This window comes from Echeneis naucrates, chromosome 16, assembly GCF_900963305.1.
Source record: "Echeneis naucrates chromosome 16, fEcheNa1.1, whole genome shotgun sequence".
Taxonomy (NCBI): Eukaryota; Metazoa; Chordata; class Actinopteri; order Carangiformes; family Echeneidae; genus Echeneis; species Echeneis naucrates.
The window spans coordinates 8,715,538-8,730,212 of record NC_042526.1 but is presented as its reverse complement, the minus strand read 5'-3'; the positions used below and the strand labels follow the sequence as shown (position 1 = coordinate 8,730,212).

The 14,675-nt window shown below is 39.7% G+C and overlaps 1 protein-coding gene across 3 annotated transcripts; it reads left to right on the top strand.

Annotated features, from left to right (window-relative positions):
* Positions 1-5,112: 5,112 nt before the first annotated feature.
* On the top strand, positions 5,113-11,299 carry ehf (ets homologous factor). Of its 3 annotated transcripts, none has more exons than XM_029523452.1 (9): positions 5,113-5,324; positions 7,383-7,497; positions 7,966-8,223; positions 9,254-9,298; positions 9,410-9,454; positions 9,549-9,611; positions 9,757-9,801; positions 9,899-10,094; positions 10,966-11,299. In XM_029523452.1, the coding sequence occupies exons 2-9, from the start codon at positions 7,422-7,424 to the stop codon at positions 11,063-11,065; spliced, it is 828 nt and encodes a 275-aa protein (XP_029379312.1). In that variant the 5' UTR covers positions 5,113-5,324; positions 7,383-7,421; the 3' UTR covers positions 11,066-11,299. The 3 variants fall into 3 exon arrangements, with proteins under 3 accessions (XP_029379312.1, XP_029379311.1, XP_029379310.1); XM_029523451.1 differs by having other exon boundaries at positions 5,113-5,423; positions 9,413-9,454; XM_029523450.1 differs by having other exon boundaries at positions 5,113-5,423.
* The last annotated feature ends 3,376 nt before the right edge of the window (positions 11,300-14,675 follow it).

Here is a 14,675-nt window from a genome sequence, read left to right as displayed (position 1 = left end):
CTGCAAGAATGCCGTCTAGACAAGATAAAATAAGACTCTTTCTCTCCACCGCAGACATTTGAGACAAGATATTTGAGTTATTATATGCAAGAATCAACCTCAGCTTGTCACTATGGTCAATCAACCGTGTAGATCCAAGTAGTGCCCAGAGTGAATGGACGACGCTCTCACGCTGATTAATTTGCCTTCTGCAACCAGATCACTGCCTGTCTACTCCTCCTCCAGGGGACAAGTGGTGTCTGAACTTCACCACTATTGTTACTCCTGTGTTTATGATCTCCATATGCCACTTTACGACAACTCCAATTTTCCAATCCTGATCTTTTATCCCCCCCGCACGCTCTGTCTGCATAAGAAAACTTGATTGCATCTTTGCACTTTCAGCCTCATCCTTGAACTTGAGGAATCATCTTCTCATTCTATGACATTTTCTGAATGTTTGGGCTGCTTTAAACATTTGATAAGCGAGCTGCTCTCCTTTTCCTCTTTTTTTTTTTTTTTCTTGTTTAATCTATTTTTACTTTGTCCTTTTGCTCACTTATGTAGATTTCCTCTGTGTGTCTTGTAACTGTGTCTTTTATAATTAAGCTTTGCATACTTAAAATAAAATGAAACATATTTTTCACAACGTGATAAATACAGTTACCAGTTTCGTGCAGATAACAGAAATCCCATTCCATCCTTTCCTCAGCAATAAAATAAGACAAATTGGAGATATTATACCTTGTTATTAAGGAAGCCTGCTGGTTTGTTATATCTGTTAAATGTAAAGCACTTGTAAAGTGTGTGAAACTGAAAACATTACTACTCTGCATTATCCTAAAGCACGGCAGCAGCTTTAACTCAACCAGGGAGGGTCAAAATTGATTAATCTGCCATGCAACATGCCGTGTCACTGAATTATTATGCCAGCAGAATCATATGCACACAGCGAGAGGAATCTCGCAATTTCAAGGAAAGGTTGAGAGCTCTGAAGGCACTGCAGCTAATTTGCTAAACCAGAGTATCAACCCCCTGCTTACACAGGTGGTTAGCTGACAGCATGGTTCAACCTTCAGAGCTAGTAAGTCACTTTTCTGGTTCTCCAACTGATTTTTCCTGTATTTTGCTACTCATCAAAAGTAATTTCTTGATTCCCTCAAAACCTACATAAAGAATGGGTGTTGCATTTTAACGAGTGGTCAATTATAAATAGTGTTTTCACGGCATAAGCCTGACTATGTTCATCCAGTTACAAAAGCTCAGGTAGTTTTATGTCCATTGACTTGTTTTCAAATAATGACAATGATTGTCATTCAAGCATTTTTTTTTATCAGTGGAAGACAACAACAAATCTTTAGACCATAAATACTAAGCACATTGTCAGATGTATTACAGTGCATATCAATTGAGGAACAAAAAACTATGGAGTGATACAGCTTTTGAGATTTATGTTAACAGTGAGTACTTTCATCTGCAGCTAATCCATTCAATAACTGTAATTCTTATGTACAATCAGTTGAAGCAATGCTTTAATTTCCCTGACAGACTCTGGTTTCTCAGGTAGAGTACTTCAGTGGTACCCGATGTGGTCAGATAACATTAAATAAACAGCTGACGTGGGGTAAGCGTGCGGTTATCAGCCTGTATGAGAATGAATTATTCTCCTAATCATTAAAAAGCATGCAAGTTATTGTGCATGTGTGTCTCTATGCAGGCAGGCACCATGAGTAGCAGCATCTATAGGAAACGTCAATACCTGTCAGGAAGTGGGTTTTATTTCCTGTACATTCTGGCATCACATATGTTGGCTTCCTCGCCTTTCTTTGCTTTCAGGGATCTTCTGCAGTATATGAGACAACAGTGTCACCTACAGGCCGAGGAGAAACCTGCACCCTGCTTAGTCAAGCGTATTGAAGCTTCTTGGACACTGCACAGGTGAAAAGCCATTTTTACATCTTTCATAGCTCATATAGCGCTGCAGCACCTGGGCACATCACTTGTAATACATACAGTCCTTGTGCTCTCCACGCAGAATGATTGCTGAGCAAATAGAAATCACGGAGATCCAAAGAACAAGGAAGGAAAAAAGGGGTTGTGAATAATTCATAATTCTGTTGCACTTCTCGATGGTGTAATTACACAGCCATTGTTCCTTGACAGGGAGGAAAACGCAAAAAATTACAATCTCAGCAGTGAAATCGTCATTTGTAGCAGTAATTGACACTAATAAAAATGATTTTTCCTGCTTTCCCTGTGGATCATATGCTAATCAAAATGTGAAGTATTAAAGATGACACTAACGGGCGTGATAAGCAGCTAATGAAAGAGGGGAGGCAAGCGGGACAGTAACAGACATACTCCTGCTAATAAGTTCCTGTTCATTAGAGCATGCAGACTGTACCCTCCTCCTGTCCCGTCTGTTTCCTCTGACAGACAGCTCTGACAGCCTTTCCTATCAAAGGGAAACTTTTGACCGCATCTTCAAATAAAGCTTTAATATATCGCAGTACCACTAAGCAAGTTCTAAGCTTCTTTATAAATGGATCTGTGGTGTGCTATTATTGGAGCGTGACATAAGCCTCTACTTGACTTTCTATTTAAAAATAGATGGGAGCTGTTTATAATGCCAGAATTTTGATGGCATTTTCTTGTTTCTGGGAGGATGCCTCCGCTGCCTCTCAACATGTTGGTGGGGTGACTCAAAGTTGATGTGACAGTCTTTGATGTCTCCCACTCCGTCTCGCGCTTTTGCTACGTCCCCCCAGTGGACTTCAGCATACGTTGACCTACATCCACCCTGAAAAAGGGGAGAATGAAGATCCATGAAATGAGATGTCAAATATGAGGCATAGCAAAAAATTATAGGGGGGGAAAAAAAAAAAACCCTGAAGAAGTTGAGAAGCAGGTCAAATTGTTAGCCAATAATGAGAAGTGTGTGACTTCAGTCCACCAGTGGATGGGATGTGATATTAAACACATCCCATCCACTGGTGAGCCATTTGCAGCAGGATGGCACAGAGTCAGCCTTGGGTTCCCAAATTACACGCCACAGTCAGTTTACTATTTGGAAAGAGGATGGGCTAGCTCTGAAAAAGTCCAAAAAATAGCACCTGTGTTACAAATAGGTAGCAATCGGGCGAGGACAGGGCTGTGGGCAAGTTATCAGTAACTCATGCAGGTTGGATCGTGTCAAAGAGAGTTAAAGGGAGATCAGGAGCGGTGGGTTTAGCACGAGGATCATAGCAGCCCAGTGTGCATGGGGAGATGAGGGCAGCTCTCAGAGATAATCATGCTAACGCTGAATTCCCTCATTATCTCCGAGGCTGAGCTGTGGGCAGGGGTCCAAGTCACACACGCTCAGAGAACGTTCCAGTGAGCTCACTGTGAACTGTGGACAGTACAGAAGGCAGAGTGTTGATCACAGGAATTTAAAGAATGAGGAAAGATCTTTAATGTCCCACTGGGATAATGAGTTAGACTGTTTTATAATGAAATGCATGTTTTATTCTAGTTTTCTGATAGAATATAAAGACTAGGAATATTTTTTTAACTGCATATTATCTAGAAGCAAGTGAATTGAGTTGATCTGTTCAGCATCAACTCAGCTGCTCAGAAAGCTCCTGACAGACCTGACAGACTTTCCTCGTTGACCTTTCCCAGTATCAACCTTTTATTCCAACCATGCTCAAAATTCACTTCTATTGTCAACATGATATGGTTCCCAAGAAATACTGTGGTGGTACAATGCTGCAGATCACATCAGATTTAGAACTCCCTAATTGGCGTTAAGTAAAATTAGACTTGTTTGAACCCCCTCAGATCATTGTCAGTGTAGGACAACAGCAGATAGTTTGAGAAAATGCTTCTTTTTTTATGTGTACATTTACTCCTGCATGGATCGTGTTTAATCCATCCAGTTTTGCCAGAACAGGACAAACGTGTTTTAAGGAATTTGGAAAAAAAAGGAAAAAGAAAAAGCAATCACTGCTAGATTTGATGTCTTCATTAATGCAGCCTTGTCAGGCTCAGTAGCTCATTTGAACGGAGGCACCATTTGATCTCTTTGTTTACAGTGTTCATGCTCAACACAACAAATCATTGATGTCTCCTTTAAATACAGCAAATCTTGTGAACATCACAGATGCAAATATACGATAAAAAGAGTTCAGCATGTATGAACACTGCCAAAGAATTGACGCGTGTCGTTCCCATTCTTAATTTTTTTTTTTTTTTTTTTTTTTTTTTTTTTTTTTTTTTTTTGCTGTTGTTTTTCTTTTACGCCTTTGATTATTGTGTGGCTCTAACCGGGATTTGTAGGCCGCATACCAAAACTAATTGTCAACTGCCAGTCTTCACCTGTAGATCACAGCGTGTGGGCGACAGCTATTAAAGCACTGATCAAAGTTTGATGTGACAAAGTGAGGTCAACTGTAGCTGTCAGGGAAAATAAGCTTGACCTAGATTGTGAACAGCGGCACAAAGTGTGATCTAAATTTGCAAATGAAACAGTTCAAACATGCCACCATGTTAGAAGACAGTTGAAAATTTACAACACTTTAAACAAAGGCATTCTTTTGCAGTGGTTTCAGGCACATAGTCAAGCAGTAATGTTTTTCTTTTTTATTATTTGTTTGTTTCCTCAGCAACATTCAAATAAGAAAAGAAACAAATCCTCTCAGGTCTTCTTACCTACACTGTCAGCACCTCATTCATCATGATGAAATAAGGAAAATAAATGTTGTGCTACATACCAACACAAGAGAAAATTCTACTAAAGGTTAAACACTATTTTCAGCACCTATATGAACAATGCATTCAGCAGCTTAGCTCTCCCACAGGGGGTCTTTTCAGGTACATTGGTGCGCCCATGCTTGTGTGTGTAGCTCCTCATGAGTGCGTGCCTGGCCTCTTGAGAAAGTGAGCGTTTGTTTGAGAGAGAAGGTGAAAAGGAAACTGTGTCAATAGCAAGTAAAAAAATTGTGTCAGGTGCTGAGTGTGAGCTCGGCAAGTTGGGGGAGGTGAGTGTGTGGGTGTGTGCTATGCAAAAACTCACCTGGTATGAGCCTTGACAGGTAGCCAATTGGAGATGAATAAGGAAGTTAGGAGGATAAAACACCCATTGTAGTGGGGCAGCACCTAGTGTGTCTGCATACTTCCATTGGCTAATTCACACATCTGAGAAGCAAGAGGGCTCATTTTGCCTGACTGTAACCACCAGTCCTCTTGTATGTTGAAGTCTTCGGAAATTATAATCGATCTCTATTCAGCTGTGTGGAGATTGGAGCTACGTGGGACCCTGTATCATACGTGGGACCCTGGTTGGACCTCCTCCTTCTGCTTTGGTAGGCTGTAGCACCAGTGATGGGAAGCCAACAGTGCTTCTGAAAAATAGATAAGTACAGTGTGATCAAACTGGAGGCTGGTCTAACTAGCGTGGCATGGTGTGTAAATGCTATTAATTTTTTAGAATAATCTGCTCTCAGTGGCGTGTTCAGTTCAATGTTTGGATGTTTTGGAGGAAAAAAGTGGAGAAAATTGGTCCTTCTTTTTCCAGTTGATTTACATCCCAGACTACCGTGTACTTAATGTACACTGTACTCAGTCAGAGTCATAATACAGGTAATAGGGTGGAGATTCGTCCGAAATTATCACAATTACAGAGAATATAATTTTCCTGAAAATCAAGTTTAGGGCAACAATTATTTGTAATGTGACTGGCACACATTCACATACCAACATGGCACTGCCTGCACCTCTCAGCTGGTGTTGCAGAAGGGTTGGATATTTAATGCCAGGTCATCAAGCGATGTTTACAGTAGAAAGATCCATCTACCTGACCAGGTTAGCTTCCATGCTATCGTAGGACTGATAAGCATTAAAGCAGTGCTGATAATCATCTCCTGAGGTGACAGCAAATGCATAATTAATGTAAGCATATAGATCAATAACCGTGATTATGTCTTCCTCTCCTTTCTTTGCTCAGCTGGAAAGTGATTGTTGTATTGACAGAAAGTTTGTTCGCTTGCCGATGGGATACCAGTTTGGCAGAAGTAGGCAATGTTGAAGGTTCACACACAGCATAACGCCTTCTGAGCAGACTTGGCAGTTGAGGAGCTGATCTACTTTGGCATAACGGCATGTGACACTTATCACTGGGGAAAATCTTACTCTGTGATCTCTGGGTAGTTATGAATCTGATCTAGCAGATGTTTTAAGAGATTCAGGTGCCTGTCAGTTTGTTGTGGATCTGTTAAACTGTCAGCATAGTATTTACTGTTGAAATATTTGACAAGGCTTGGCATGATTTTATTTCTAGCCGACCATAAAGGTGTGACTAAGATCTTCAGGTGAATACGGTCACTGTGTAAAGAATTAGTTTCATTGTGCAGTAACTTCAAGCTTATGTCACTCATCGCGGTGACCTTTGAGTCCGATTATGAGATGATAACTCAATAGCCTTTACAACACTAACTCAACTGTCACAGATTTCTCAGCTCAGGCACGAGAACAGATATCCAGTTTGTACTTTTTAAAATATATTAAAATATATTAAGATGACATCACCAAGCCATTTGGTTCTGTTTGAGAATATTCTCATTCAAAGGGGCCATTATTTGTGTGAAGAACTTAAAAATACAATATAAGGTACAATAACTGTAAAATGTAGGTGTAAGACAGTACCTTGGCCATCTTGCCAAGCCAAACCAAAAACAAACCGAACAAACATTAAGTGTCTATTCCAATTAACTTTAACAAAGAAACATGAAACTAGAAACTGGCAGCATCCACCACTGAATATGACTCAGCTTTGTGTTTGGGCTACTCCTCTCTGCCTGTTTTTGGCCGAAACACTGGAGCTGCTATAATTATGAAAGTCTTTATTTACATGGGATGCAAATGTATTTGTGGTTAAGTCTGAATCTATACTGCCCTGTTTGCCTTCAGTAGCTGCTAATCGCAAATGTGAGAGAAAATGTAGCTGGTATAAACCATTTTGTTAAGTCACAAAGGAAAAATAAAGAAAAATCATTATCTGCTTAAAATAAAATTGACCTGAGAGAAATATGATCACAAATTGGCACTGCAATGGACATTTTGCTATGTATAACCAAATTCACCTCCATTAACTCATAAAACCCAACCGATTCATTAATCGGTAACTTTGCTATGGCCAATGGACAACTCAAACAGCCCACTAACTGCGCTCCTATGGAAGTCCTTTGAGATACTACTTTGTAATGCTGGATTGTGTATAATATATTGTGTTACCATATTATTATTTTTAAATATATATTTTTTGTAAGTAAATCATACTGTCAGGGGCTTGTTTGTTGTGGCATTGTATGACCTTAATGTGCAAAAATGATTGCTTAAAATCATTGGCTCCTTTTTTGCCGCAGCCCCTGGGCCATGGTACATCAGAGTGTAGCATCTGCAATATGAGTGTAACTCCTACCACCACCCTGGACAGCCAGCTTACCTCATCCTGGGGCCTGAATAACTCCTACCCTGATGGTGAGGCTCAGGTGTAAACACACTCATGGTGAATTCTGCTGTATGGCTGGGAGATATTATGTATGCACTCTTCAACGGTGTGAAACAGTTTAATTAAATTGTCTGACTAACATCTCCTAAAATGCCTCAAGAAATATATACTAATTTGTTCCGCCGAAGAATTCAGATTGCTTCTGTTCAACAATCCAACCGCAATGCAGAATGAAAATCATCATCAACAATTAGCTGCTGATGTATTGCTCACCTGGTGATCACAAAGCTCAGAAAGACGAGAAACAAATTAGAGATTCCCGACTGACAGGTTGCTCAACTGCTCTTTCAGTAAACTGCTCTGCAGATCAATTACTGATTAGGTAGTGAAAAGCCTCCTCGTATTTTTCCTCATCAGGCGCATATTTACAATAACACAAAATGAATTAAGGCGTCTTTATAATGTTTACAGTGTTGACTCTTGATGTTTGTCCCCAGGGTCAATGATGATGTCTGGTTACTCAAGTCGCCTCTGGCCTCATGACTCCCAGCCTCAGTTCTGGAGTAAATACCAAGTGTGGGAGTGGCTGCAGCAAGTCATGGACATGCACCAGATCGATGCCACAAACATTCCCTTCCAAAACTTTGACATGGATGGCCATCAGCTCTGTAGCCTGAGTTACCAGGATTTCATCCGTGCTGCCGGCAGCATGGGACCCATTCTCTTCCACAGCATCACAGAGCTCAAGTGGAGCGGTGCGTCGGAAAGTCCAAGGGAGGGCTAAAAGAGGGGAAAAGGGGGATGATTAGTCCCAATAAAGTGGGAGCTGGGTGATTCAAGATGGGTGTATAGCAGTTTTGATGAAGTGGTGCTGAGAAGGGATCGCAGAGCCAGTCAAGAGTCAGACTGCATGGTGCTGTAGAGGAGTGAAGTAGTGCGAGAGAAAGCAAGGGAGATGATGGATTTGTTGTTTGCCTCTCCTATAGTGGGTCTTCTAACAAAGCACAGTGGAGGCATTAAGCTGAGAAACGAGCTGAAAAAAACTGGTTCATCCACTTTGTTTTAATCAGAGTTTGAGGGCTACTGCAGCAACATAGGCCTGAGGGTTTCACCTTTGGCCTTTTCTGGATGTGACATACGAGAAAACGATAGAATGACAATGAGATGAATGATTCCATCGCGTCAGACTTAATCTAACCGCAGAGCTCAATGCCCTTTCAAAACAACTGTCGAAAAAAACCAGGCACAACAGGTTTAACTTCCAGTGTAAGGACATTTTACAGGGAAGCCAAATTAAAACTACACAGTGCTGCTATTGTTAATGCTGGCTGCAAGAAACACGTTTAGTGTCTTCAGTGAAGATGCTATGAATCTATTATTGTTGTCGAACTGGTTGATGTGCCCTAAAATGTTTGAGGCCATTGTGGTAGGCAAGAATAGTGATTACCAAAATTTAGATGAGCTTTCCAATACTGCCCACGGTGTCACTTACTACTTCTTGTAGTACTACTCGTTTGGTGGTGAAGAAGGCTGTGTGAAGAGTTCACTCTCATGACTTTCTCCTCACCATAAATGTGTTGGCACAGGAAGTGCAGCACTATCTATCTGTTTCAGTCTCTAAAATAGGCTGAATGGCCCATTAAGCAATGAAATCTCTGACTGCCTTACAGAGTCACATGTAATTCAGGGTCCCTAAGAGGCTTTTTGTGTTTTATGTCGTGATGTCACTCATATAAAATCCAGATTCTTGCTGGTGTTAAAATGTTTCTTCTCATCTCTGCACAGGGCAGTGCCATATGGAAATAGGTCAACTGGAACTCAAACCAGAGCGTAAGAGTTCTTAAATTAAAGTTATGAAGAAAATTAAATAAGATAGAACAAAGACGGATGTATTAATCCTGCTTCCACTCACCCCCCCCACTCTTTTTTTTTTTTTTACAGTAGATTTCTCCTGTCCGTTTCCAGATGTCAGCTATCCACCTGGAGGTATCATAAACATCTGCATTATCTCTGCTACTAATGCTATGGCTGGAACCGATCATATCATGAGTAAATTTGTTTTTGTCCTCTGTTAACTCAGAAATTTACGATCCTGCGGTAAATCCCCTCGCACCTGTTGCTTCTCCAACACCTTCTAGTCCTGGTGAGTTTATAATCCAATACAAATTCAAATCAGTCATTCTCTGCTGTGCTGTCGACACAGGTCTAAACACATTCACACTTCAGAATCAGCTAGACCCAAAGGATTCACCAAGACACTGAACTTCTCTCTTCTTTCTGCCTCTCAGACATAAAAAGGTCTTACAGTCGCCCCCATCAGGTCAAAAAACACAGTAAGTAAACTGAATACATACTTCTGTTCTTCAATTTCTTTATCTCAACAAATATGTATATAATTCTGCCATCTGACCCATTTCTCCTCCTCCACAGACCCAAGAGGGACCCACCTGTGGGAGTTCATCAGGGACATTCTACTGAACCCAGAGCGAAATCCAGGACTCATCAAGTGGGAGGATCGGACAGAGGGGGTGTTCAGATTCCTTAAGTCAGAGGCAGTGGCACAGTTATGGGGCAAGAAGAAGAATAACAGCAGCATGACTTATGAGAAACTAAGTCGGGCGATGAGGTACGGCTGCTCTGCTATCATACACGCAGTTACACAAATACAAATCATCGTCTTTGCATAACATAAACACACATTCACGCACATTCGTGACAGACTGTGAGCAAAATATTTATTCGGCCTCGTGGAAAAACTCATGGCCTTTGAGAGTCCTGCATTTTAATACATTTTTTTTTTTTTTTTAGCTTGGCAGTAGTTAGTAGTTTTTCAAAATCTGCGATGAGGCACAAATTTCAATGGGTGACATCATAAAGAGTTACACATATATAACCAATGCACCTAACACCGTATCCCACTGCTGATTATATAAAACTGAGTCACTTTTGAGCTGCTACATGTTTCACTTTTTTTTTCTCCAAGTGAACTGAAATGGCACACTGCTCAGAAATTCTTCCTGGCTGCTGCAATAGTCACACAGCTTTACATTCAAATGAGCTGATCTAATGAGCTTAATTTCATTTTGGTGCAAACCATTGGGAACTACAAAATGTGCCTGCAGGTACTGTCACTGTGACCACAAAGCTGATTTTCTATTTACTGCGATGCCTTGGAAGGATTTCAGCGTGATGGCATCACCAAACCGAGTGGTGCTTTTTGTTATGAATAACAAAAGCAATGAACTCACTTTGTCGTAAGCTATTCCTTTCATTTGAATGACTGAAACATGTGCCTTCCAAGGATCTTTCAAGTGATTGGACTTTTTTATTTTTTATTTTTTGTGTAACATATTGTGTAACATATCGCATTTCAGTTGAACAGGTCAAAATGAAAACAGACGAGATTTAACATGAAGCAAGTGAACCATCAGTTGCCACTAAATCCAACCTCCGGCAGTTAATTCATGTTGAAGTGAACATTATTGCATTTGTTCCAGATATTACTACAAAAGGGAAATCCTAGAACGGGTGGACGGACGCAGACTGGTTTACAAGTTTGGAAGGAATGCAAGAGGATGGAGGGAGTCAGAGAAGTGACAATTTCATTAATTTATCTTTTATTTGATCTTGTATGCACATGTACTGTTTTGCTAATGTTTTAACTGACTGTTTTTGATAAAGATATGTTTGAACTGTTTACACACTGTTGATACTTGTATGTTTCCTGTTGTTGTGACACTGCACTGAGCTTTTCTTTATTGTGCCTTATCAAAAAAAAAAAAAAAGAACCAACAACAACAAAAAAAAAAAACAAAACGCTTTTTATACGAACATGCCAAAGTCAAATCATGCTTATATGCTAAGAAGAGTTTATAATGAAGAAACTGGTATTAATGCTAATCTGAAAGATGCTGTATGAAATCAATCACACACTTTTGATTGTTAATGATCTTTAGGAGCAATATTTTGTGTAACACTCACCTGTGACCTGTGCATATTTAGTGTTTTTACACTGATCTTATAATGTGAAGAGGGAAGCATACTTGATCACAGGATCAAAACATTAACAAATAAGGGAAATAATTTACTATAAGGAAAATACAGCAATGAAGTACAAGGACACATAAATAAGTGATAAAGTAGCAAAGTAACTGTATTGTTCGTCTTATTTGGTTCATTTCATAGTTTTCATTTGTTGAGATATCATTAAAGTATGTAAATGTTGTTGACGTTTTAAACAAATAAAGCTTGTGATTGTTTTTATTTTAAAACAAGACAATATTCTGAATTTCACACCTTCAATTTGGGTGATGTTCTGTGACTCAACAAAAGGAGCTCCAGAGACTTTAGTTTTATGAAACCAACACATAATATTCTGATCAGTTATATAAATCGGTGTTTTGGTTTCAGTCAATAGCTCTAATTGTTATTAGAACAATGACAAGAGACCAACTTCAATCTGCAGCTCTTGCCTTTTTCCCACTAAATGTATGCAGATATAATAGAAGTAATTTGTGTTTTAACACAGGATAGTGTGAAATGCCACACAGCTAGTTATTGCTAGTCTGCCATAACTGCCATGCAAGTTCCTACAGGCAGTACAAGCACGACGATGGCTGTCAAGATAAAAGTGAGTCCTTTCTGTGACCTCTGTTCACAAGCAAATCTGTCTTCACTATGTCCAATCTGACCTATCTTGCTGTTGTAATCCTTCTCTACTATGGCACTGGCTGACAAAACTTTTTTTTTTTTTTCCCATCATCTTTTTGTTATTATCACCTGCTCACCAAAAAAGAAGACGACAATCTGCACAAAATACAGTTTCACAATGTCAAGCCTGAATGCCTTGATGTGTACAGTAAGCTTTTGGGGGGGGGGGGGGGGCGTCTTGCCTTCCGTTCACGCTGACCCTGAATACCCTTGTGAGCTTGTAGGCATTTGGAGCAGTTGGTATGGAGAGCAGGATCAAGTAGTTTATCTGTGGAGAGGAAACCCTGCTCTCATTGAGGTCATGAGTTAAATGCCTCCGCTGTGCTGCGGCACATTTGGCTTTGAGTCTCAGAAAACCAACACTGCTGTGATATGAGTGGCACGAAATAACGTTCTTTATATTGTTCGTATCCTGACCTGAATACGAATCTCATTTCAAGTGCAAACTTTATAAATGACAATAAATCTAATTTTTGATAAGAGATCATCTTTAATTGAAGACAACTTCTGTAACTCAGTTTAATATTGAAGATTGTGGGAAATAAAGAAAACAATTTGAAACCTCTTTGGATTGAGATAATAGTTAGTGACTGCCTTTATTGCCATATCGTTACATTACATGAAACAAGCAGATGTTTATATGTTAAATTAAAATGCATATCCATCATATCCTATTGGGTTTATTCTGTTAATATATAATTAATATGGAGCAAAGACACACTTGGGTTTCTTTGGAGCAGCACTTGTCATGACCCATATGTTCTTTACATCTGAAATGTATCCAAAATTAAACACAATAGTGTTAAATAAAATTCAGTTAAATAACATAAAAAAATTTGTTGACTTGAGTTTCCATAACAATGAAAACAATTTTAGTGTTCATTTAAATGCTGAGTCTTTACATTTAGTAACAAGGTCAGTACAATTTGTCAGCCTTCCCTATTTACTTTATAGACAACTAATTATGTTTGTGGCTGCTACTGCTGCTATTTCTTAATGGAAAGTGAATATCTGAGGGGGAGAAGATAAGAAAAGCAAGTTTGAAATGACTGTCGCTGGGACTGAACAGCAGATTCAAGTCAATATGATAAAGTGAGGCATTTAAGCAAAACTAAATTAGTTTCAAGTTGTTTGGACTGAAATAGTTTATTTCTTTTAAATTATGACAAAATTACCTCAACCTGTTTTAGTTTTTCGAGTTAAAAATAGTGGCTGTGCTTGTTTAGAGCAAGTAAACCATCATTTCTGTATTACCTTACCTGCCTAAACTGCCTCATTCAAGACACTGCATTGTCCAACATTAATGCAGCACAAAGAGGTGAACATAGAATTAAATTATAGCTTCCATCAAATGATCAGAAGAAATAAAGAGATGAACTCCAGAAATCTAGTTTCGGTCTTATGACAGCTAATGTGGATGCTGCTGTGTGCCGTGATATGGGAACGTATTTGATGTGAATGGCAGGAGATAAGTGAACAGTTAGGCAAATTGTCCAGACTGATCTAAACTCCGCAGCACAAAGAGACAGCAGCTTGATTTTCCTACCACACCACTGACTGGCGAATGAGACTTTACATACCCACAGTGCACAAGCACCCAGGTTACCCACGGACATTTGATTGAAATCGCAACACTTTGATGTGTTTAACATTTCATGGAATTAGTTTGTGATTTGGTTCTCAAGAATTACCTACATTCATGGAGCACCGTTAAAACCAGCATAGCAAGTAATTACTACACTTGGTTGAAGGGCACAGGCAGAGCACACTGAAGGCATGTTGGCAAACATCCACCCAAACCGGTTGTAATGGATCTGCCAAAAGAAAAGAAAAACAAAAATAACCGTATGCACCTGACAGGAAATCTTTAGTCCAAATCTGTTTCTCAGATTTTATTGTGAATGATTTCCCTGCACAAAAACTGCATTGGCTTGAATGTTACGTATAGTGAATGTCTAGTGTGTCTCTAAAATGTATCCATTGACCAGACGTGAGCTGCGTGATACCAGGCTACACTGACGGCACAATGGCTGCCTCTGTTTATCCTAAACGAATATGCAAGATCAATCCACAAGTGCCTTTATCTCTTATTGTCCGAAAATCATTTTCAAATTTGAATGAGCCACGCAAAGGCCATTTTATTATTTAAAATGGAAGACATTAATTCAATCAGATAGATGCCACTGGAAGAACAGGGAAGTGATGAAAGATAGCCTAAGCATTGGCATAAAAACAGCCGGCTGGGATTTTGTGTCAGTCCCATGCCTGCTCAGTGGGACTATTGTGTTCTCTCTGAAGATATACAGGCCCAGCTTATCAGGTCCCCTTATCGTTTTCTCTTCACACCCAAATGTGGGGCATTCAGCATTCAAACTGAGAGCTGGACAGATTAGAGCCAGTGTCAGTGATGCAGTTTAGCTTTTTGAGGGGTGAACTGTGTAGCAGTTCACTGCCCATTTAGAAACGACACATAACACAAAGTAATTGAAGGAGACAA

What these genes read in the sequence shown, in the direction of transcription:
- ehf (XM_029523450.1), top strand. An exon ending in GAATAACTCCTACCCTGATG is followed by an intron (nt 7,498 to 7,965) that starts GTGAGGCTCAGG and finishes GTTTGTCCCCAG; the next exon opens with GGTCAATGATGATGTCTGGT. An exon ending in CACAGAGCTCAAGTGGAGCG is followed by an intron (nt 8,224 to 9,253) that starts GTGCGTCGGAAA and finishes ATCTCTGCACAG; the next exon opens with GGCAGTGCCATATGGAAATA.